This window comes from Haliotis rufescens, unplaced genomic scaffold, assembly GCF_023055435.1.
Source record: "Haliotis rufescens isolate VD_foot unplaced genomic scaffold, xgHalRufe1.0.p SCAF_1, whole genome shotgun sequence".
NCBI lineage: Eukaryota > Metazoa > Mollusca > Gastropoda > Lepetellida > Haliotidae > Haliotis > Haliotis rufescens.
This window is the reverse complement of record NW_025963779.1, coordinates 4,968,290-4,994,285: the sequence shown is the minus strand read 5'-3', so window position 1 is coordinate 4,994,285 and position 25,996 is coordinate 4,968,290. Positions and strand designations below refer to the sequence as shown.

The 25,996-nt window shown below is 40.1% G+C and overlaps 2 protein-coding genes across 2 annotated transcripts in view; one reads left to right on the top strand and one right to left on the bottom strand.

Moving 5' to 3' along the window:
- The window catches only part of LOC124150101 (focadhesin-like), a 586,265-nt gene that overhangs the window by 36,431 nt on the left and 523,838 nt on the right, over positions 1 to 25,996 (top strand). The window lies entirely within an intron of this gene.
- Positions 6,115 to 25,996, bottom strand: part of LOC124150102 (FMRFamide receptor-like) — a 94,329-nt gene continuing 74,447 nt past the window's right edge. The window contains exon 4 of the mRNA XM_046522021.2: positions 6,115 to 9,576. Coding sequence (XP_046377977.1) covers positions 9,477 to 9,576 — 100 coding nt within the window. The 3' untranslated portion in view covers positions 6,115 to 9,476. The remainder of the gene's footprint in view (positions 9,577 to 25,996) is intronic.

Sequence of the window (25,996 nt, the reverse complement as noted above, 5' to 3'; positions counted from 1 at the left end):
CTCTCTCTCTCTCTCTCCCTCCATACTACCTCTCTCTCCCTCCATACTACCTCTCTCTCCCTCCATACTACCTCTCTCTCTCTCTCTCCCTCCATACTACCTGTCTGTCTCTTTCCCTCCATACTACCTGTCTCTCCCTCCATACTACCTCTCTCTCTCTTTCCCTCCTTACTACCTCTCTCTCTCTTTCCCTCCATACTACCTCTCTCTCCCTCCATACTACCTCTCTCTCCCTCCATACTACCTCTCTCTCTCTTTCCCTCCATACTACCTCTCTTTCCCTCCATACTACCTGTCTCTCCCTCCATACTACCTGTCTCTCCCTCCATACTACCTCTCTCTCTCTTTCCCTCCATACTACCTCTCTTTCCCTCCATACTACCTCTCTCTCTCTCTCTCTCTCCCTCCATACTACCTCTCACCGTCTCTCTCTCCCTCCATACTACCTCTCTCTCTCTTTCCCTCCATACTACCTCTCTTTCCCTCCATACTACCTCTCTCTCTCTCTCTCTCTCCCTCCATACTACCTCTCACCGTCTCTCTCTCCCTCCATACTACCTCTCTCTCTCTTTCCCTCCATACTACCTGTGTCTCCCTCCATACTACCTCTCTCTCCCTCAATACTACCTCTCTCTCTCTCTCTCTCTCCCTCCATACTACATCTCTCTCTCTCTCTCTCCCTCCCTCCTTCCATACTACCTCTCTCTCTTTCTCTCTCTCTCTCTCTCTCTCTCTCTCCAGGTGATTTGTAAATGAGTTAGATATTGACCGTTGAGTTGGGGGTGATGTCATGACACTGTTCAAACTATTATAACGACGAGAGGAACCTTGGGGGCTAGGTGGGTTAGCATGGTTAGATCGCTGAGTTTGTGTGCTGGCGAACAGGTGCCTCACTCGGAGAATCCCACCAGAAAGTACTAGAATTTCTACTTTACTAAGAAAGTGTAATCCTTTCAGCTGCATCTTGATATGCATCTTGATATGCATCTTGATATGCATCTAGAAATTATATGTTGATATTATTAGGTCTTGATCATTTCAGTAGGAGATGCAATAACACCTTTCTATTCTGGCAAAAAACACAAGCTACCTGGTGTTTCTAAACTGTGAATACTAGGCACTGAAATCAAGCCCATTTCTTAATCAATTAAGATATTTTTCGATGATTTGATTTTGGGAAATATGGAAGAGAAGTTACAGATGTGAACTTATTTATCATCAGGAACACAACGTTTCTGAGTATTTCCTTACTCCTCATCAGATGAGATGAGTGAGGTGAGTATGGATATGCTCCGAAATGTTGTGTTCCTCATCGGAAAGAAGGTGACATCAAGAATTCTCTTCCTTATGTGTATCATTTCTAAAATTCTTTCAAAGACTTGATTACAGGAAATGTTCCTGTACTCTATTTACAATCAATCTGGTATTGATTTCTTCTGATGACATAATTTATTGCACATATACGTTGACTGTTTTATATTTTACCACTTGTACCGTGATGTGATCATTATCAGGCTGATGGGGCAACCACTGTGAAACTCTCACCAGTTTTCAGTATCTAGCATCACTGTCAGTAAGAAAAGAAATAGTTCTTAGTGTCCTTTTACATGAATTTTAGTGGAATCAGACATCAGGGAAATGTTTCTGTGGAGTATGATTCACTGGCCTTTATGATTTTGTCATCATGGACACTTTATGTGGTCATTAAAAACGATGGGTTCTTCACAAATAGTATCCTATTTTGGGGTGTTTTGTGTGCTATACGAAATAGTTCATGTCAACACATCCTCGCCCTAAAATGTTGCCACTGAATAAAGGTGAGCTTCACTATCTTGGTACCCTGGTTTCTATATTTGAGGTTAAAGATAAGCATTTTGTTTTACTTTGCAAAATTTAGGACCGATGAAATATATTTTAAAAAAAACCCAGGGTTCAGGATTATTTGTTATCGTATTCCCTGTGTTCAGATAGTGTGTTGGTAAAATATTCTGATACTTTTTCCTTCCATGAGGGAATAAACAATTTAAGTGTTGTCTCATCGACTGACCTAGATGTCAGTATCTGTTACAGCCTTCTCACTCAGGAACAGCATCTCACTGAAGACCATTGTTGAAGCAACACCAAGAGGAGGATGTAGTTAGCTGGGCCTGGTCCTGCTTGTGAACACTGAAGTATGACCCTCTTGGGCATCAGCTGCTACTGATTGCTGATTCAGCATTTACAATAGTCTCCTTACTCTTCCAACTGATCCTATTACTATACATAGACTGTATCCCCGCATGATCATGAACGTGGGGATATTGTCTGTAAAGTCGTGGCCAAGCTTTCTGCAAATAATACTTTTGATTTGGACATGCGATTTGTTCGTGGCTTATACTTGAAATTATTTTATGTATTTTCTTATTTATGCTTTGTCTTGTTTGTAAGATGATTGTTTGGTTGATATGGTATGGAATGTTGCTTTAAATATCAGTCACTGGTTTGTTGACCCACGAGGATCCGGGTTAGAATTGTCCTCTGCAACCTTCACTTGCCTTAAGAGTGAGTGAGTGAGTGAGTGAGATTTTACGCTGCTTTTAGCAATATTCCAGCAATATCACGGCGGGGGACACCAGAAATGGGCTTCACACATTGTACCCATGTCGGGAATCGAACCCGGGTCTTCGGCGTGACAAGCGAATGCTTTAACCACTAGGCTACCCGACCGCCCCCTTGCCTTAAGAGCCGACTGTGCTTGTTGTGAGAGGCTACTCACGGGATTTGGAGGTCAGACTTGCTGACTTGGTTGATGCATGTCATCGATCATGACATCAATCACTGGATTGTCTGGTTCAGACTCGATTATTTACAGCCCACAGTCATATAGCTGGAATACTGCTAAGTGATGTGTTAAACAACAAACAAACAAACACTGGTTTGTCTGATCCAGACTAGATTATTTACAGACTCCTGTAATATAGCTGGAGTATAGAAGATAAACAAAAAACAAATCTGTGGATTGATCCAAGAGGGATAAATAACTTCATCTCGTGCAAATGTTGTCTGTGGGTTGATGATGTGCAGGTAGCATGCAGCACCAAAACAAGCACCTTCCTCTAATAACATCCCTCTATTACCATGATGCTAAAACTAGTTATGTCAATATGGGTAGGACCCCCTTCACCCACAAGGTATGTGATGTTAAATGTTGTGTGGAGGATTCCGTATGGTGTCTCTTACAAATACTCGCAGAATGCTGATGTGGTGTTAATCATGGCAGCCATGACAGCAATATTAAAAATGTCATTTTGGTCAAATACAAGCCACATGCAGGAAGGTTAAGGGTGTTTGTATCCATATGAGGGATCTTGTTAAACACCTCCCTGTAATGGCAGCTGTTCTTCTACTGCAGCAACTGTTTTCTCTCTACCATGCACTGATGATGGATACAATAACAGATTTGCGCTTTAACAGGATGGATGGCTGATCATGTGTTATTGCATCAAATGTCAAGGTCACTTTCATGGTCATTTACAGGTGATGTGAGGTGAACTGAGGGTTAACGTCTCGTCCAAGATTATTGCACTTATATAGCGACGTTCATGTGTGTGTGTGTGCTTGTGTGGCTGCCTGTACTAGCCCGCACTGATTCCGATTTATAGTGCTGGCTCACTGAGATACCATGCCGCAGTTTAACATGAATACCCAACTCAGATACAGTATACTGACTCCGAGCCGACCAGTCCTTGTGTTGGACCCTTAATGCCGAGCGTCAGACAGGGTAACAACAAATACCATCTTTTAAAGTCTTTTGGTATGACGTGGCCGGGGATCGAACCCTGGACCTTCCGCTCTCAGGGCGTACGCTCTACCACTAGACCACGGAGGCGGTCTGGTCATTTACAAATGAAAAGACTTGTAAATAGGTGCATTCAGAAAGTATTGTTGGCATGGCATTGAAACTTCATATCGTGAGTATTTATTATTAAAAGTTTGATGAAACTTTACAAAATCTTTATCAAGGGAGTTCATGGTTGAGGTATAAGATCATGAAACCAGAAACTCTTATGATTTTGACTTACGGTAGCCGGGGACATGAGACGTTCTGTTTCCAAGTTGTACTGCATTGTGAATGTGTTTTACCATATTAGAAGTTATGTCATTGAACCGGAAGTGATTATGACTTTGTTATTAAGGTAGCTAGAGGCATAAGCTTTCCTGTTTTCAAGGTTGTACTGTATTGGGCATGTATGCCCTAATCGGAAGTGTTGTTACTGAACCGGAAGTACTTATGACTTTGTTACTTTAATGTAGCTAGAAGCCTGACCATGAGGAGACTTCCTGTTGCCAAGTTGTACTGTATTGGACGTTGTGTGTTTTCCCAAAATGGATGTTATTTTGTTTAACCCAGAAGTGGTTATGAATTTGTTGCCATGGTAGCTGAAGGCTAAGGCATTTCTGTTTCCAAGTTGTACTGCATTAAGGCAACTGTCACTTGATGTGTTACAATGGTTCAGGATACATGTTTCTCATGGGAAAGTTTAGGGGAATTCAGAAAAAGGCCAATCTCATTAAAATCAGATCTTAGTTCTCGCTACCGCTAAACAAAGATCTAAGGACATCCCATTACGGGTCATGTCAGACCCACCTTGCGCGAACTTTGACCGACCAATGAAATGACTGACAAGAAGTCCACATTAGCTTTACGGCACTAATTTCAAATTGGCGACTACGCTTCGAAACATATTTTGACAAATTCTCGATAAAAAATTTGAAACCTGAACAAAAAAACATTCTGGAATGGCTCATAGATGGTCTTGATTGTATGGATTAAGTCGTTAAGCCCGTAACTATCGTTCGGAATACCCTGTGTTAAAGTTTCCAAGGTTGCTTGATTAGAAATCACATTCCGACTGTCATTTTCATGATCTGGTAAGCGACGCTCTGATTGGTCCGATGAAAGGTCGTTCTGACGTGACCCGTAATGGAATGTCCTCAGATCTTTGTTTTGCGGTAGCGAGAACTAAGATCTGATTTTAATGAAATTGGAAAAAGGCGGGACTGCTTCTGTTTTTGCATGTAATGTAAACACTATTCTGGTTATGTATATCTTGAAAGTTGGTCCTTCCAGGATCTTGGGCCTTTATGCGCCTTTAAGTCTTTGGCCTTTATGTGCCATTATGAAACAAGTTATAACTACAAATCGTGTAATTGATCTCATCTCTGGTGTCTCTGAAATGTGCTCACCAAAATCTTAGTTTGCTTAGTTAGATGCAATGTGACTTACTATTGAGGTCAGATCTCAGAGTCGGCCTAATTATCATCCCTCGTGTGTCAGCACCAAGCCGGTGCTCCTGGGTTTCACCAAAGCGGTAAGTGTCTGCAACTTGCAACTCTTTGGTCTTTCCTCACTCATTGTGGTAACATGCCTTGATATAACTGAAATGATGTTCAAAGCTTCATTTAGCCCAATTCACTCACTTACACATTACTCCCCACCCACCCGCTCACTCACTCACTCACTCACTCACTCACTCACTCACTCACTCACTCAAACCCACCCACCCACCAACCCACTCACTCACTCAAACCCACTCACCCACCCACTCACTCAAAACCACCTTCCCACTCACTCAAACCCACCCACCCACTCATTCACTCAAACCCACTCACTCCTGAGTAGCGACCCGTGAAGATCAGGGGTAGAATAGGTCTTCAGATAACCGTTCTTGCTGTAAAAGCCCATGTCCCACTTAAAAATGGACACCCCACTCAGACTCCGAGCTGACCAGCAATTTCATTAAGCTTAGATCTTGTATACTTCGACACAATATGTCTCTGCTGATTTCATATCATCGTCACCCATGAAGATCCGGGGTAGAATAGGTCTTCAGCAACCCATGCTTGCCTTAACAGGCGACTAACGGGATCGTATGGTGAGACTCACTTTATGTATGTCAGCGTACCCCAGTTGCATGGATCGATGCTCATGATGTCGATCACTTGAATGTCTGGTCTAGACTAGATTATTTACAGACCGCCGTCATTTAGCTGGAGTATTGCTGAGTACGGCGTTAAATACCAAACAAAACAAGCAAAACACTCCAGTAGCACTTGACAAGAGAAGACATGGCGGATCACTGTAGCATGTTTATGTCACTTTACAAAAGGTGCTCAAAGGTGTTCTGTCTAGGACATGGACAAAATAAAGCTGATTTATGAGACAAAATGCAGTTTGTGACACCTGTAGCTGGTCATGAGTCAAGGCGCTACGTCTACGAACATTTCCTCAAAAGTTTCACTTCACGAACTACATGTCAGGTGACACGTTTGTGATTCCAAGAACAGTGTAATGTGGAGAATGTCGTGTCTCTGGAGATCGCTGGCAGGGTGGAGCTTGTCCACTGATTGCCTATACAGGTTAGGATTATGTAACACTCAACAACACAAGCGAGGGCTCATTCATTCAGAAAGTCACAAGTTATATACAGTTCTTGATGCGTATGTTCTCATCACATGGTGGCCATGATGATCCTCAGTCACACTCCACTCGTTGCTTGCATTTATTTTGAAGAGAACAGATATTATCTCGGATTGGCATGGTGTTATCTCGGACTGACATGGTGTTTTCTCGGAGTGGCATGGTGTTATCTCAGACTGGCATGGTGTTATCTCAGACTGGAATAGTGTTATCTCAGACTGGAATAGTGTTATCTCAGACTGGCATGGTGTTATCTCAGACTGGAATAGTGTTATGTCAGACTGGCATGGTGTTATCTCAGACTGGAATAGTGTTATCTCAGACTGGAATAGTGTTATCTCAGACTGGAATGGTGTTATCTCAGACTGGAATAGTGTTATTTCAGACTGGCATGTCTGATAGTACATGGTGATAGTACTCCTATTCAGTGATCCATTTAGTTTGAGATATTTTCCCACTGATTTCGTAGGTCACAGTTCCATTCGTCGACTTTTCTTGGCATCACCTTCAGGATGTTAATCCAATGTATTGACGGAGGTACAAACAGCACAGTCACCTACGGTGCTTCTATTGGCTGAGTAGAGGTGTTTTTTATTTTTGATCTTGACCTGATCATGGTTTTTGGTCTGTCAGCACCATATTTTGTCCAAGAGTTCAATTAAGATGGTTGGTGTCTACAACCTGGTCCATGTCAGGCTGTCACACATGCTGTTCAAGTGATGTTAAGGTCAACCCACTCACTAAATGAACATGGCTTCAGCACTAGTCCTTCTTGGAGGACTTCGGGCTTCCAGCAGTGGTTCCTTTAATCAATAATTATTGATATTTTGATCAGTAAAATATATCTTTGACCAAGAATGTTGGTCATGTGAACTGGCATATTGTTGAAGAAGTGTAATCACAAATAACTGATCTAACTGATGACATCATGCCAGATAGAATATGACAATAAGCACACATTTCACATTGTTTTCACTGGGTGTGGCTAGGCTACTTGTGGACCTTGCAGTGATAATTACATACTGGTTCAAAATCCTGGTGGTAAGCTGTATGTTTGTCATTGATTGGCTGAACATAGGTGTTGACACGAGGGTTACTGTCATTGATTGGCTGAACACAGGGGTTGCTGTCATTGATTGGCTGAACATAGGTGTTAACACGGGGGTTGCTGTCATTGATTGACTGAACATAGCTGGTGTTAATACAGGGGTTGCTGTCCTTGATTGGCTGAACATAGCTAGTGTTAACACAAGTGTTGCTGTCATTGGTTGGATGAACACAGGTGTTGCTGTCATTGATTGGCTGAACGTAGCTGGTGTTAACACAGGGGTTACTGTCATTGATTGGATGAACACAGGTGTTGATGTCATTGATTGGCTGAACATAGCTGGTGTTAACACAGGTGTTGCTGTCGTTGATTGGCTGGACAAAGGTGTTGCTGTCATTGACTGTCTGCATTTGGTTGAGTGTTGATCATGTTGATTACGTTATTGGCAGGACACTTGTACACCTCACAAGTGATAAGATGAATTATCGCACAATGCTAGTACACCTCTAGTACACCGCATAGTTGATTAGGGATCTCTGTGGGATGTCTCAGGATGCTAGTACAACTCACAAGTGATTGGTAGGATGTCTGTAGGATGCTAATACACCTCTAGAACACCTCATAGTTGATTAGGGATCTCTGATGTCTCAGGATGCTAGTACAACTCACAAGTGATTGGCAGGTTGTCTGTAGGATGCTAGTACAACTCACAAGTGATTGGTAGGATGTCTGTAGGATGCTAGTACACCTCACAAGTGATTGGTAGGTTGTCTGTAGGATGCTAATTCACCTCACAAGTGATTGGTAGGTTGTCTGTAGGATGCTAGTACCCCTCACAAGTGATTTGTAGGTTGTCTGTAGGATGCTTGTTCACCTCCCGTGTGATTGGAAGGATGTCTGTAGGATACTAGTGCACCTCAGAAGTGATTGGTCGGTTGTCTGTAGGATGCTTGTACACCTCCCAAGTGATTGGTAGGATGTCTGTAGGATGCTAGTACACCTCACAAGTGATTGGTAGGTTGTCTGTAGGATGCTAATTCACCTCACAAGTGATCGGAAGATTGTCTGTAGGATGCTAGTACCCCTCCCAAGTGATTGGTAGGATGTCTGTAGGATGCTAGTTCACCTCCCAGGTGATTGGTAGGATGCCTGTAGGATGCTAGTACCCCTCACAAGTGATTGGTAGGTTGTCTGTTGGATGCTAGTACCCCTCACAAGTGATTTGTAGGATGTCTGTAGGATGCTTGTTCACCTCCCGTGTGATTGGTAGGATGTCTGTAGGATGCTAGTGCACCTCAGAAGTGATTGGTCAGTTGTCTGTAGGATGCTAGTACACCTCACAAGTGATTGGTAGGTTGTCTGTAGGATGCTAGTACACCTCACAAGTGATTTGTAGGATGCCTGTAGGATGCTTGTTCACCTCCCGTGTGATTGGTAGGATGTCTGTAGGATGCTTGTTCACCTCCCGTGTGATTGGTAGGATGTCTGTAGGATGCTAGTGCACCTCACAAGTGATTGGTAGGTTGTCTGTAGGATGCTAGTACACCTCACAAGTGATTGGTAGGATGCCTGTAGGATGCTAGTTCACCTCCCAAGTGATTGGTAGGATGCCTGTAGGATGCTAGTACACCTCACAAGTGATTGGTAGGATGTCTGTAGGATGCTAGTACACCTCACAAGTGATTGGTAGGTTATCTGTAGGGTGCTAGTACACCTCACAAGTAATTGGTAGGATGCCCGTAGGATGCTAGTTCACCTCCCAAGTGATTGGTCGGTTGTCTGTAGGATGCTTAGTACCCCTCCCAAGTGATTGGTAGGTTGTCTGTAGGATGCTAGTACACCTCACAAGTGATTTGTAGGTTGTCTGTAGGATGCTAGTTCACCTCACAAGTGATTGGTCGGTTGTCTGTAGGATGCTAGTATACCTCCCAAGTGATTGGTCGGTTGTCTGTAGGATGCTAGTACCCCTCACAAGTGATTCGTGGGATGTCGACGGTCAAACTGGTACTGTTTGTCTTGTACATGATGGTGTCGTTTGATCCGCATGTTGACTTTCCCACCCTTTCTCCTGAAACAGCAAGGGAAAGAGTTAGTTCAAGGGAGATAATCATGACAATCTGTTCAATGCAAGATGCATAGGGCAATAGGTCCAACTGATGCATCATTTCTATAATATTGAATTGGAGAAAGTAAACTCAATGATATTGTCACCAGCATAACAGGAAAGCCAGGCAACACACTTTTTTTTACTAGTTTTATTTTCACCAGCCTGCTGCCTCTACTGAAAAGCAGCTGGAAAAGAAATAAATTAAACATAAAAATATATATTTTTATTATGTCTCCTGCTAGTAATATAGACCCTTTTATACAATATAAAATGATATATATATATATTCCATGTCTACATCACTATCAGTGATTCAAGAAGCCAGCTGCAGTAATAACTCCACAGCTGCATATAAATAAATAAATAATTGACATAGCTATTTATTTTCATTTCTGTATCAGCCAACCTAGTGTGGAAAAGCTTGAATAAATTTGTGAAACATGAAATTTAAAAAGTGTGGCCCAAACAGTAAAAAGACACTTTTTGAACAATCAAATAACTTGATGTCTACTAGCTGCTGACATGAGGCTTTAGTGTGGGCTGACCTAAATCCTTCTTCCTTCTTCAGAAGTGACAGCATGTTTTGTGTCAATTGTGAAGACTCTTGTATCGAAACTCACAGGAGTCTAAGATAGACTGACTGCACATGCATACTCATTTTTAACTTTGGTCAGGTAATGCACTTACTGGTTATTTTTGACTCCTGCAGTCCTTGTAAGTGTTGGATGACAAAGAATGAGAGAAAGGTCCTGAGGGAAGTGTTTGGGGCACAGACTGGATATGTTACATAACAAGTCATGAAGTCATAGCATCATGGGTGTCATGGTACAGAAACAGATGACAAGTGGTACCCATAGGGCTGGGACGGGTAACTCGGGTCCTCAGGTCGGGTGGTTCCTGAGTAGGACCCTGATACCCACAGGACTACCTGTAGCATCATGTGTGTCATGGTACAGAAACAGATGACAAGTGGTAACCATAGGGCTGGGACGGGTAACTCAGGTCCTCAGGTCGGGTGGTTCCTGAGTAGGACCCTGATACCCACAGGACTACCTGTAGCATCATGTGTGTCATGGTACAGAAACAGATGACAAGTGGTAACCATAGGGCTGGGACGGGTAACTCGGGTACTCAGGTCGGGTGGTTCCTGAGTAGGACCCTGATACCCACAGGACTACCTGTAGCATCATGCGTGTCATGGTACAGAAACAGATGACAAGTGTTACCCATAGGGCTGGGACGGGTAACTCAGGCCCTCAGGTCGGGTGGTTCCTGAGTAGGACCCTGATACCCACAGGACTACCTGTAGCATCATGCGTGTCATGGTACAGAAACAGATGACAAGTGGTAACCATAGGGCTAGGACGGGTAACTCAGGTCCTCAGGTCGGGTGGTTCCTGAGTAGGACCCTGATACCCACAGGACTACCTGTAGCATCATGCGTGCCATGGTACAAAAACAGATGACAAGTGTTACCCAGCATGTGGTCTGTGCCATGTGTGTACTGCTGGAGGATCAAAGATGCCCACTGTTTTCCTGGGCTCAAGGCACAGTGGATCATCAAGGTGATGCCATTTACAAGGCAGAAGTCAGCCAGACTATTTCATGTAATGTGATTGGTTGATCCCAATAGAATAGATTGCCCTATCAGACATGCAAGTGCATGCATAGCTCCCATACTAAAACAGGCAAGTTGTTTTTTCTACATTAGGGGAGCATCCATTTGATTATTATGGTGGGAGGAGGAACATTTCTATTTTTTTCCGAACAAACTATTTATTTATTGAGCACCATCAAACAGTCTATTCATTATCGCTATTAACTCAAAAGTTTGACCTTTGGGTATTTTCTACCAAACAAACTATTCATTTTTTTCACCACTGCCAACGAACTATTCATTTTGGGCATACTTCTGAACAAACTATTGATTTTATAAATCTTATTAGATGGATTCTCCCTAAGTGACGATGTTACCTGCTGAAATTTATGATTCATTACCACAATGTAATAATAATGCTAATGTTCATTTATATAATGCTTAATCTTGACAAGAATAGCTGCGCAAAGTGCTACAAGGAAGAGTAATGAAAATAATGTCAAATTATGCTTTCAAATTACAAAAGAGAGAAAAATGAAGTTTTACACAGTGGTGTAGCAACTTTCAAGCAGGTAGTTGTTGAGACTCACTCTAAAGTGTTTATGACTGGGACGGAGGTCAGCTCTAGAGAGAGGGCGTTTCAGAGAACTGGAATAATGTAGTGAAAGTTCTATAGCCAAATGTTTTGAGTCTGCAGGGTAGCACTGAGAAAAGATATTGTTTTCACTTCCGCAGAGTTGACTATTTGGTACAAATGGAGAACATGGCTCAGTTACATATCATTGTGTAGGATAAAGCACTTCCTAGGGTTTAAATATTATAAAAACCTGAGGGAAAGTGATTTATTGAACTTAGAAAACCGCAAAAAGAAACTGAAAGCAACATTTTTCAACATGTTTATGTTTCAAAGATACTTTCCATGAACCTTAGGAAACAGGCATAAAATATCTGTTGCTGGCGTATGGTTCTTGAAAAAGACATTCTTAAAAGCATTGTGATTTATCATTGCCTCTGTAGCCTAGTGGTACACTCTCTGGGTGTTCGATTCTCGGGAATTTGAAGAAAATATGTCATTTGATTTTACATTTCATTACATTGTGTTCGGTTGCAAAATAAATTTCTAGCAAGAAACTATCATGTGTTACAATGTAAACGGAAGTTGTATCAATAAGATCCCCAACTATTATAACATATTATATAGCAAATATGCCTGGGATATCCTATAAAATCTCAGGGATATTACAACATCCCTGTTTCTGAGATCTATCCTGACTGGAGGACAACAGGATGCCGTCACTGGAGGTTTATAAGGATGTATCCATGAATGATCCCAATCCTAGCTGTAACATCGTCATTGAACTCCTTCTGACTGTACTTCATCACCAGAGCTAGCCTGTATTTATCAGGACCAGAATAACTTTCTGATTAACAAATTGTTCTGAATGCCTGGACAAGATTTCGGTGCTCAGTAAACTAGACCACCAGTCCAAGGTAGCTAGGCGTATGAAATTAAAAGAAATATTGATGGAAGAAAGTGTCATTACCATCAGTGGAAAGTCTTGTTTGCTGAGTTATCCAGATTAAAGGGGTTGCTTGTTTGATGTACACTCACTTTTTAGTCAAGTTCAGGTATTAAGTGCTAAAGTACACATAGTCCACCTTGCCTAGCAAACAAATCTGTACCGTAATTGATGTAATTGGGCCCAACCCCAACAACTCTTCCTTCCTCTTCTGAATGCACTGTGACACAACAATATCAACACCCCACCTCCGCAGCTCTTAGCCCTGATTCGGACTTAGCTTTGAACTCGGGGTTGAATTCCAACTAATCTTGTATTTGCATCATCTCTTTGACTTTCCAACATCAGAATGATAAGGACCAGTTTTTCTGATTAATGATAGTTGGTGGTGATCAATATTGGAGGGAAGTAAACGACGAGGTGGAAGAGGAATGAAAACATTTGTGTGCATAACTGATCTGAACTTTGCAAATAGGGTGTGTTACTAATTACAGTGTCTCAATATGTAACCCTTTCCATTGGCTCCTGATTTGGGTCCTAATTTTAGTCTGCTAGTCATGCAGACACTGAAACAAAAATATCTTAAATTCCCATTCAAGGCTCTCATAGTTTGGCAAGTCTAATTTATCCCAGGTTAAAATAAACACTCTCTTTGTTCTTTTCTGTTGTATATTACATTATTTTATTTTCTATCTACATTAAATCTTTCATCTGTGTTCCCAGTGAGTTAGTGACAGAATCAGCAATTGTATATAGACGACCTGTAGATAGTCAAGTCTTGAAGGTCAGGCAACCAGTGTTTGATAGCATGAGCATTTATCCACACTGTCTGGATACAATGACCTTTAATCAGCCAAGTCACAGGTCGCAGCCATCCAATCCTCATATTACTAACGGCCTGGGCCCATAGCACAAAGCGATGGTAACACTACGACTGTCGTAAGTCATATACTTTAGCAATCGCTTTGAGAAATGGTGCCCTTCTCATTTATTGATGGGCATGAGAGTTAATTGAGGAAAATAATTATATAAGTAAAAGACATGGCATGATGAACGTTTTCTCAATTATCTATTTGGGAAGAGGGAGTTATAAAAACAAGGATCTTTATCTTATTGTTTTGTGGTTTCATGATGAGCTAGTTTGGCACCAAAGTTGGATAGGGTCGTCAGGCTTGGGGACTTGGTTGTGTCACTTGGTTGTGTCACTTGGTTGTGTCACTATTATCACTTGCATAGCACACAATTTCTCGCACTCATCAGCTTGCATTTAACATATGCACCAAGGTAATTTGGCATATTTATAATCACAGCCTTGTGCTAGCTGACAATATATGTTTTTTTAGTCATACTGTTATGAATGAACTTTGCGCGTAACCAAATCTTTTTAAAGAAGTATTAAGTGAAGGGAAGCCCTTATGCTAGAAAACGTTTGCAGTTGTATTTGTGACATCAAGCATAAAGTCAAATTAAGTATTTGTGACATATACCTGCTGGTTTCAAGCATAGGAGAACGGAAGTTTTATTGGATGGATATTTTTGGCGACGTATCATTTCTGGAGAGTTGTATCTATGCACAGGACCATACACTCGTAAAACAAATTTTTATGAAGCTTTAGGTTATATGTAGGTCATGGAAATTTGGGGTATCTTAAATATCCCTTCCACATGGCTGAGAACAGACACAACCTTGGTAATTGATGCTATTCTGAGAATGGTCCAATTACCACACTTCCTGTTTAAGAGTGTCGACATTTATCTTTGAAAAAGACTCTGAATATTGCGACATTTAGATGCTAAGTTTATGATGGCCCTTGTGTTTCTGGAGCAATCTGCAAGCTATGCCTGGTTAAACATTGCTTATTTACTGTTTGCGGAAACGTTTGACTTGGTCCTCTATTTTGGGTCCTCGTTGATTGCTCCCCTTCCTTGACTCTTGTTACAGAGGAAACAAATTAATGGTTAAATTGTCTCCTTGGATTCTGTCAGGGAGCACAATCGAGTGTTCTCATTCTTGTGCTATTCCATGGCTGAGATTACATTTGTCATGATTACAATTCAACAGGAGTCCAGGGACGGATCCCGGAAATGTTTTATGTGAGAGTTTGGTTAGGGTGTCATCCTTTATTATGTTATTGATGCTTCATTGACAGATGTGTAAATCAATACCAATCACCTTCATTCAGACACCAGTGATCAAATATGACAAGCTGTGTCACCTTTGCAATTCTTGTGGTCTAGTTTCATCATTGAAATAGAACCTGATATCTTGACACGATCACTTGATAGGATTAAGCAATTACTGTTAATGACGTATTGTACAAGTCATCCAAGATGCAATAACTTCAGTCAATTTAAGAACACTGAGGGATTGGTCATCATTAGGACGTGTATCACAATGCAATATTGTCAGGCTATTTCTGAGTCAGTCAATATATTGATATGCAATGAAGTATTGAGAGGAACACAGCTACTATAGAAGTGACAATTGTAAGCTGGTTCTGCTTGTCCGAGATAGGACTCAGTCAATGAGCCGGAGATCATGGGACATATATAGGTTTATAGCAGGGAGGGGATCATCATGTCCTCATCCGTATCTTGGGAGGGCTACGATGGAGAGAGTGTATTAGCATCATCTTGATGGAAACTAATACTCTGTGATTTCCACTTCCATAAGTGGGTCACTTTCTTAATACATTACAATGAGAGATGGCTTTGTGATGGTACATGTTTGTGAATTACCATCACGTGGGTGTTCAATGTAAAGTGTTATCAATCAAGGTTCATACAGCCTTAAAAGTCCTTGATTTTTAAGGTCTCACTTGAAAAGCCTTGATTTTCAGTGCTAGTATTGAAAAGCCTTAAAACCACAAAAATAGATTTTAAAGCCTTAAATTTGGAAAAATGATATATTCTTGTTAATAAAGGAGCTAGAAGCTAGAAACAGGGTAAAACCTCACTCACTCACTTATGTGTCACGAGGCATGGGTTTGGCTAGCAGCAGTAGAGTACTCATTGAAGAATGTAGCGTGGTTTCACTCCTGTGTTTCCAAACTTTGAAAGTTTTCAGGTTTTAGAACATTGTTAAAATGTTACATCACAGATCACATTGATCTGTGTAATTAAACAATTAAGACAAAATGAAAGATATAATTAGTTCTTTTCAATAATTAATTGGTTGTTGGGACCGTAATTTTAGTCCAAAGTACGAAATGTGTAAAAAGTCTGAATTAGAGAGTTGCAGGTCAGTTTGAGTGATGATAATTTATAAGGAACTCAGAGGACTGGAGAAAAAGTCAGGTTTTCATCGAAATCTGAATTTGAGAGAGTCCGATTGGGACACATTCCACTCTCTATATATATTGTCGGATCATATGTTTGTGGATGGCCATGTTTATCGTGAGTACTCCTCCTGTAACGAGGGTTGTGGTGTCACACAAACATTGTAAATACTCAGATGATGGCTTGATTTTAAGATAGAGTTGTCTTTTATTAATGGGCGGGAGGTTTTATGTTTGTTCTTGTGATTAGAAAGATAACTACAAATGTTTCTTAACCGTCCGAAAACCCATACCACGGGGATACAGTAAACTACGGTTATAATAACACGCTTATAACGAACTGACCGATATATTAATTTATTTTTTAGTCCCGTCCATTTGTTGTATATATGCTGTATATATGCTTATAACGCACTACGCTTATAGCGAACTAACATTAGTGGTCCCTTGAGTTCGTTATAACCGTAGTTTACTGTATATACAAATTCTCAAAACCATATAAGGTGTGATACAGCGTGTATTTAAGCATTGTCTTCTTACCAGAATTCAATTGTCTCTTGTACCTGTCAGGTATGCCAAGTGGGAATGTAGCACAAGAACATTTACTGGGTGTGAAGTAACAACTTGCCTAATCTCGCCTCCCCAGATGGGGTACTTGTAATCCTATTGAATACAGAAACACCAAGCTTTAATCAACTGATGTTGGCGTCTTTCACTGAAAACATCCTTGCCTCAGGGAAAAGTCAATCACCGGAGACAACAATGGTAAAAACAGTTTAATTGTTATTTGATTGGGGCGTGTTAATGACGTGGTTGGCTAGTGTACGTGCAGTTGTGCTGGGTTTTCTTGCATCACTGGAACCCAGCAGCATGTGCCTCCATTGTGTCTGGATAATCAGATAAAATACGGATAATTTTCATAAATGTTTGCATGGGGATTTGGTGATGATGACATTAGATGCAAAAAGGGCATTAAATTGTCTGCTATCTAGACTTTTATTCTCCTGATAAAACCTTTAGGGAATATTTTCAGCAACTGAGTTGAACAAGATGTTTCATTGTAGAATAAGGTTTGTAGGAAGAGTAGGATTTTTCGCTGAGATTTTGAAGAACTGACGATTCAGTGACTGAAGAACGGTAGACTTGGAAAACAGATAAAATTTTGGATACCAACATCTCAGGAACTCATTTGTCAGTTTCATTTAAGTATATTTTATGGTTTGTTTGAGAGTGAAGATTCTTCATTTTAATTGTCCACAGGATGATGGAGGGGAAGGGTTGTTTTTGACCACTGGAAATGACAAATGTTAACTTGTGGAAAACTGGTATGAAAATGATCACTCATGTTCCAATGGCTGACAACGAGCCTTTTTATCATTCTAACACTTCCAAATGTTGGACTTCTGGCATGACTAAATACATAATTATGGCTAAAATGTGTGAGCAAGGTTGATTTCCTGAACTTCAAGAGAAGATCAAAGTGAGAGCAAGTATGACCAAGATGAAATTTTAACCAAATATTTGTACTAATATCATCTACACCTCCTAAGGAAATCAGCTTGGGTCCAAGACTTGCTCATAGTCAAACATTCCCTTAAAACCTCTAAAGTAAAAAGTCTTTTTTGCCACATTTTAGCCTTACCTATGCATTTAGTGTTGTAAGTCTCAAACTGAACTTTTAATTCAGAGTATTCAACTTTTTCTAAGATAGGTATTTTGATAATCTATTGGATTCAATGGCACTTTCCAATAATGAAGAGAAGGGACTTTTTATTCCTGATATCTTGTGTCAAATAAACATGTTACTATGACGTATAGGGAAGTCATCACCATGGAAACAGTTTTGAATTGAGTATAGTTAATTGTATTTAGTTTATGAAATATTTTACCACATAGGCAGGAACCATTCATCTGAAGGAAATCTTTTGCAAAATGGAAATTAATTCAGTTTTTGTTTGATATATGGTGCTGTATCTGTTTGGTGATATATGGTGCTGTATCTGTTCGGTGATATATGGTGCTGTATCTGTTCGGTGATATATGGTGCTGTATCTGTTCGGTGATATATGGTGCTGTATCTGTTTGGTGATATATGGTGCTGTATCTGTTCGGTGATATATGGTGCTGTATCTGTTTGGTGATATATGGTGCTGTATCTGTTCGGTGATATATGGTGCTGTATCTGTTCGGTGGCACTTATTGTCTCTGATTCTCAGCTGTACGCTTCATCTTAGCAATGGAGAGACTTGAGATATTTCCAAAAGCAATTACAATTCATAACAGTTGGTATTATTACAATGAACACAAAATCATACTACCTGACATCCTTAAACTAGTTAAGCTTAGGAGATATACCCAGGTGAGCAAATCTTGATATTTTCGGTGTAATTTGGTAATTATTTGTCAACACTGTTGTCATTCAGTAATGGAAGGTCAAGTGCTCATGAAGCCTTTCAGCCTACACAAAACTTACAAATCTGAAATAGGAGGAAGGTTTTGCTATGAAGTCACCATGGTTACTGGAATAATATTTATACTCGATGATGGAGAGATATCTTTTTTCCTTGGTAAAACATTTGTGCTTCAGAATTAAAACAGCCTCAAGTACATAAGAATGATTAAACTGTCAAAAAGATGAATGTAGTGGTTAGGAACAAGTTCTTTATCCAATGTGGATATGGATTCTTTATGAAGACATTGATTGTTTTCCCAATGTTCTAAGAAATTGCAAAGTCATTCCAAATAAAATGAACGTCCTGTTACATTTATGTCTTTGTCCTGAAACCAGCAATTTCCAGCAATTTCCCTGAGATGGAGGTGAAAACAGTAAAAACATATTGTGAAATGTTTGTCTTGTGTCACAAATTTGTTTGTGTTTAAAAAGGCTGAAAAATGTCCTCTTTCCTACTTTTGTATTTGCCTTTCATCACAGTGTTTAAGAATATATGTCCCAATTTTGACATTTGTAATTATTGTTACCCCATTATGTGCAGTATGCCACACCATGCAATGATGGAATATTGCTGAAAATGGCATGAAACCTCACTCACTCACTCACTCACTCACAAACTCACTCACTCACTCACTCACTCACTCACTCACTCACTCTTCCGTATATCAAGAATATATGCTCCAGCTTCAGTACTAAGCAGTACCAGTATAATGGGTTATGGCCATTAAAGAAAGGATTGCCAGCATTGGTGCATGCTACATTTTGTTCCATCTGGGATTTCATTTAACATGGCACTGTCAAGGACGAGGGTGGCATCACAGACAAGTGAGCAGGCCTGTCAGGGGGGTCCATTTTTAGAAAAATATGTTAAAGATGAGGAACTACACTGAATTAAAATGCAGCATTAAAAACTTTCTCATAAAAAATGCTATTATCTTGGTTTGATTTGTCAACTTGTATTAGTACAGATTCTGTATAGATTTCTGATTGTCAGAGTGAATTTGTCTAAAAAATACTTATCATAATGCATTATTTAGAGATATTTAGTAAAATTGGAACTCCTTGTACCACAGAGTTAAACTAAGATTGGACGATCTCACAAAGACAATACCGATGTATTTCTTGTGCAACTATGTTACAAACTACATGTGGCCTGGAAATCCGGGTTCTTCCACTTGTTAACAGTTTTCCTTGAAGTTGCTCAAGAAAGCACGATCAGAAATTCCATTTTACCTTCAGGTGTCACTTTTGTTTATCTGGACAAGTCTTCTCAAAAACCTAAAGGCCTGTTTCATGAAAACTTGATATTTTATCATATGCAGTTATTTGTTTGAGACATCTTTATTGGAGAACAAATATGACTGCCAGTGAATAACCAGCCGATATTCTCTGCCAAAACAGATTCCACTTCCAATTATACGAATTGACCACTGAAAATCAGTAATGACACTAGGTGTTCACAAAAAGGGTGAGCATGTCCTGCCTTACCGGAAAGCTCACCCAAGTGCTTGTACTACATTCCCTTATTCCATTGATAAAAATAAAGGTTGTTAACGAAATCTAAATGAGAAAAGCATTATGTGTTGATGTAAGCTTTGTTATAATTATCAGATACTTCTGTTTTCCAGATATCTTTCTAGAGCTTATTACATTACAGGAATGGCGGAGCAAATTATATGGAAAGAGCAGCTGTCAGTGATTATGGGAACTTTTTCAAAATCTGGTTTGATAATTTTCATGCATTAACTTCTGGATTACTGTGCACAATGTGTCAAGTAAATGCATCAATTTCATGCACACATATGGACTTGCCATACACTGTCTGGTTTCAGTCATCATGGTATAATCTGTATATCACCCTCTCAGTGATGATCATATCAGTGTCAGAACAATATACAGCCTGCCATGCACCAAGATTACGTCCTGTAGTCTCCTCTCAGTTATTATGTGCTGCGACTGTGTGCAACATTTGCCACCTGATGGACACAGGTAGAGGAATTCTTGTCTTTCTGCCAGTCTACGTTAAAGGGATTCTTCCAACCTGTTGGTAAAGGGATTTCTGCTAACCTGTTGGTAAATGGATTTAATTAATTATGCCTACCTTTTGGTAAATGGATTTCTGCCAACCTTTTTGTAAAGGGATTGCTGCCAACATTTTGTAAAGGGATTTCTGCCTACGTTTTGGTAAAGGGATTTCTTCCAACCTGTTGGTGAAGGAATTTCTGCCAACCTTTTGGTAAATGGATTTATGCCAACCTGTTGGTAAAAGAATATTTCTGCCAACATTTTGGTAAAGGGATTTATGCCAACCTGTTGGTAAAAGAATATTTCTGCCAACATTTTGGTAAAGGGATTTATGCCAACCTGTTGGTAAAAGAATATTTCTGCCAACATTTTGGTAAAGGGATTTATGCCAACCTGTTGGTAAAAGAATATTTCTGCCAACATTTTGGTAAAGGGATTTATGCCAACCTGTTGGTAAAAGAATATTTCTGCCAACATTTTGGTAAATGGATTTCTACCAACCTGTTGGTAAATGGATTTATGCCAACCTGTTGGTAAAGGAATTTCTACCAACCTTTTGTTAAAGGGATTTCTGCCAGCATTTTGGTAAAGGAATTTCTTCCAACCTGTTGGTTAAGGAATTTCTGCCAACTAGTTGGTAAATGGATTTATGCCCTGTGCAATAATTCCTGTAGCATGTCAAAATCTTATGTTATTAGTTTACAAGGGAATGTTGAATTTCCACAAAGACCTTGCCTAACAAATGTTATCGAGCACATGATGCCTATGTTGTGCTGTTATCGAGCACATTATGCCTATGTTGTGCTGTTATCGAGCACATGATGCCTATGTTGTGCTGTTATCGAGCACATTATGCCTATGTTGTGCTGTTATCGAGCACATTATGCCTATGTTGTGCTTGCTGCAGTGTGGAGGTTAAAGTATTCAAGGGCTAAGACTGCTTTGATAACTTGGGACACTGAAGTTTTAACTGAACACTAATTTCAAATCAAATTCATCAAATCATTTGCCTGGCAGAGAGAAATGGTAGCTTCAGCAGTTTATCCTTCACTAAAAGTTGCCAGTTAAGAACTTGACCGGACATTTTGAATTTGGTAATTACTTGCTCCTGAAATAACCATTAATGTTATCAGCATCTTTCATTTTGAGACGGAAAGACTCCTCTTGGGAAGGTTCATCTTTTGCATGCAGATTTCATCTCATTCCATCTTTTTGCAAAATTTCTCCCAATTTTGTTTGTTTGGCGGGTCATTGTTTGCTCTGCCCTGATGGAACTCTGTAATCAAAGATGGAGGAGCCTCTGATGACTGCTGCCATTATCATCTGACATTTCAATAGTTCCATCCATTCACCCAAATCCTTCTAACTGTTGCAAGCTTCAATATCAAATATTTGACAAGAATAAACCTTCGTTACTTTATAGTCAAATAAAACAGGACCAGTTCTTCATTTCTTATGAAGTTGGTCTGAAACTGCTTAAAATCCCCTTACGTGTTATCAAAATTAATATTCAGTGTAAACATGTTAGCGTTTGCTCCTCACCCCGATCATATCCGTAATGAATATGTTATCCAAATTCATGTGAATTACTCCGATCCTTTGATCTCTCGACTTGCTTTGATGCCATTCTACATAGCACCATTGTCCATCAGTTTTTTCTCCATGACGGACATGAAGTTTAGCCTATCTTCATGTAACAGCCTCATTATCAACACCTTCACGGATCAGGTTCTAGAGCTAATTAATTCAACTGGATTGCAGTGACATAAAACTATAGAGCCTTTCATCTCCTTGTTATGCAGGCAACGTGATAAACTGCATCAGAATCAGGGATGTTGGAGTGGCAGATTACCATTGTTTCTTGTTACTTCAAGTTGTGTTATTGAAACTTCCGTTTCCCCTCTAGGTGGGGGAAGCCGGAATCCCTAATGGGTTCTCTGTGCGTTTTATTCATTTTAACATTAAAATGAAACCTACTTTGTTATTTTAATTGTACTTCTATTACCATATGTTTTGCCCTTCAGAAACAGATTCTTATATCTCCCTTGAAGGAGCAGAATGGACTCATTTCAAGCTGTAGCTTTCATAGCTGACTCAGAATATGTAATTGGTAACTGCCCTGTGAATCGTTAGTAGTTCACACATGAATCATGTCAATATTGATTTTGATCAATATAACGAGCTCGTGTTATTTGATGGTATTGAACCATTAACTTTACCAATGGTGAAACACATTTTCTATTTCAGTTTTCCTTTTGTTGAAAGCTACAATATATGATAGCTTCCTTTTTTGTGTAGCTAATGATAGGGTACGTGTTTGAGAAAGAAATCATTGTTAAATTATATGTTTGTCCTTAATTTACAACATTAATGGGAATAGGTCATGAAGTTTTAGCTCACCTGACTGAAAGGTCAAGTGTTTTTGTTTAGTGTCCATTGACATTTTTAACTGTTATTGCTTATCCAGGTGAATTACTATGGCGCTACTTTTAAGTCTTAAAAAGTCTTAGTAGATAATAGCTTATGGGATCTGATTTTTTTCACTTTTATGCTTGTATCTTGTTAAAAGAATGCCTTGTGACCTTAATACCACAGTGACGTTCAGGAGTGTTTCAGACTGATTTGCCCCTTGTATTTCTGACAGTCGGTGATGATGTGGTGGAGCGGGATTGTGTCAGTATGCCAGTGCCTTGAAGTATTGTCAGAGTCATGAAGTTTCGTGTTATCATTAATCCATGGGGATCAATAATCATTGGAAAGGTCTTTTACCCCATTTTTGACATGTTTCAATGTTTGAATGTTTCCACAAGTTTTATATGTCTGGCAACGTTTCTATTCACATTCCGCAAAGCGATCAATTTCAGATCTTGATATTCCTCTGGTTTTTCAGAAGAAGATAACAGTTACATTTTCCGATTTAATTTGGACTATTTTAATCAGGTGGTCGATGAATCGTTAAACTGATTCAGTGGCCTGGAAGCTCAACTGTCAATCCTTGCTACTCCCACAACTTCTTGCTTTCACAATTTTTCAATTCTATTTCAAGAGAATGGGATTAATTTGTCCGTTGAAAAAAGTTGTATTCCGATCACGAGCACTTGATCTGTTACCTCTCCCTGAATACTGATGTCTTATCACTCCAACGTTTTACTTAATCAAACAAAAGCTATTTATGAACAAAAACATTCATTTAATGAGGAGACGTTTCTTTTCTATTGATTCCAGCTGCAGAGAATATCTCCATCAACTCTGAGTCAGCACAGCCATTGTGCCATGTTGAGGACTTGAAATATGTAATACCCACTGATTTGGAGGGATATCTTGAAATTTCATAAGTGATAGAATTTTTTTAACAATCATTTCAACCATCGGTTCCATGAATCCAAGGATATGTCTTGGCTTTCCTGAGGGCCTCAACTGGAAGTTGATGTAAAAGGATTTAAAAGTTTGTTGAATGCAGGAACTGGTGGCAGTGATTATAGATTCGGGATAGAATGTTCCAATAATGTCACAGCATACTGGTTTGCGTTATGGTGTGTTTTCTACTTGGAATTCTGACATCTTTGACCCCTGGAGCATGTTGTCTGGTCACTGACCATGTGACTGACATGTTATGGAGTTTGGATATTTATTATGTTATTTCTTGAGAAAATGAGAGAAAGGTGATGCAAGATAAGTCGTAAAACTGGCACATGTGTCGAGATATTTTATGATTTTATGTTACCATGTTTTCTGCTTTGCATTTACTGACATATCAGCAATTGATGCAGAAGATGTATCACCACCTGATGCATAATATGTGTCAGCACCCAATGCAGAATATGTGTCAGCTCCAGATACAGAATACATGTCATCACCTGATGCAGGAGACGTGTCAGCACCAGATGCAGGAGACGTGTCATCACCTGATGCAGGAGACGTGTCATCACCTGATGCAGGAGACGTGTCATCACCTGATGCAGGAGACGTGTCATCACCTGATGCAGGAGACGTGTCAGCACCTGATGCAGGAGACGTGTCAGCACCTGATGCAGGAGACGTGTCATCACCTGATGCAGGAGACGTGTCATCACCTGATGCAGGAGACGTGTCAGCACCTGATGCAGGAGACGTGTCAGCACCTGATGCAGGAGACGTGTCAGCACCTGATGCAGAATACATGTCAGCACCTGATGCAGGAGACATGTCAGCACCCTATGCTTGACTCCTTGTGGGGATTCCAGGGTGTAGTTACCTCGTACCCCATGTGTGTACATCCTCAGGTATCCAGTGTATTGCTGTAGAATACTGAACTTGCTCCTCTGTATTACCAATTAAATGAAATGTGAGTGAATGGCTCTTGTATCCGATGATAAAAAGTGAGTCAGATATCAGAACTATTCAAGAGATTCATAACATTAGAAATACACTGGGGCAACATCCACATGATGTAATACAGCTTCAAACAGATTAAATATTGACACATATAAATGTAATACCATACAATGGCCAAGCTTTAGAATTAACATGTCCATTCCACAGATATTTCTTAGCACTGATCATAAGGTGATCATAACTCCCATACTTTAACTTATGACTGTCGTTGCGCTACAATTGTTTTGTGGAACGGGGTCCTGCACTATAACGTTTATGTTGAATTTTGACCTCCATTCACCTTTGCTCTCTGACAGTGTTCACTCTCAGATGTTTCTGTATGCACCTTCTTTCTTGAAGTTACAAATGAGAAATCAAGCTAATGGATTATCAGTGTAACAGTGGAATCAGACTTTTTATTGTTCCTTCATGTGAATTAAGAGTGACAAACACAGCAACCACATTTGAAGACCTTATGCGTAGTTTTATAATTAAGTTTGTGCTTGTTCTTATTGTGCTTGGGGACCTGTCAAACTCTGTAAGCATAACCTGACAACTTAAGTTTTGTCGTGTGAAGCAACCAGTCACCTGGTTCATGAAATTGTGTGGTGTTTCTCCAGCCCCCAGACCGCCTCCGTGGTCTAGTGGTAGAGCGTCCGCCCGAGAGCGGAAGGTCCGGGGTTCGATCCCCGACCGCGTCATACCAAAAGACGTTAAAAGATGGTACTTGTTGTTACCCTGTCTGGCGCTCAGCATTAAGGGGCTAAAACAAGGACTGGTCGGCTCGGAGTCAGTATACTGTGTCTGGGTGGGGTATTCATGTTAAACTGCAGCATGGTATCTCAGTGAGCTAGCACTATAAATCGGCATCAGTCCGGACTAGTACAAGCAGCCACACACACACACACACGTGCATGCACGTCGCTATATAAGTGCAATAATCTTGGACGCGACGTTAAACCCCATCTCACCTCACCTTCTCCAGCCCCCCTGTTGATGACTTTGAATGATATTGTTTTTACAAACTATGAACTTCCTTACTGTATCGAAGCTCAATATAGAAGGTTCATTCGTGCTACCCAGACAAAAGACATCAGTCATGAATTGGTTGTTGAGCTTCACCTTGAAATGTGAGATTTTGCTCTACTCATAGATT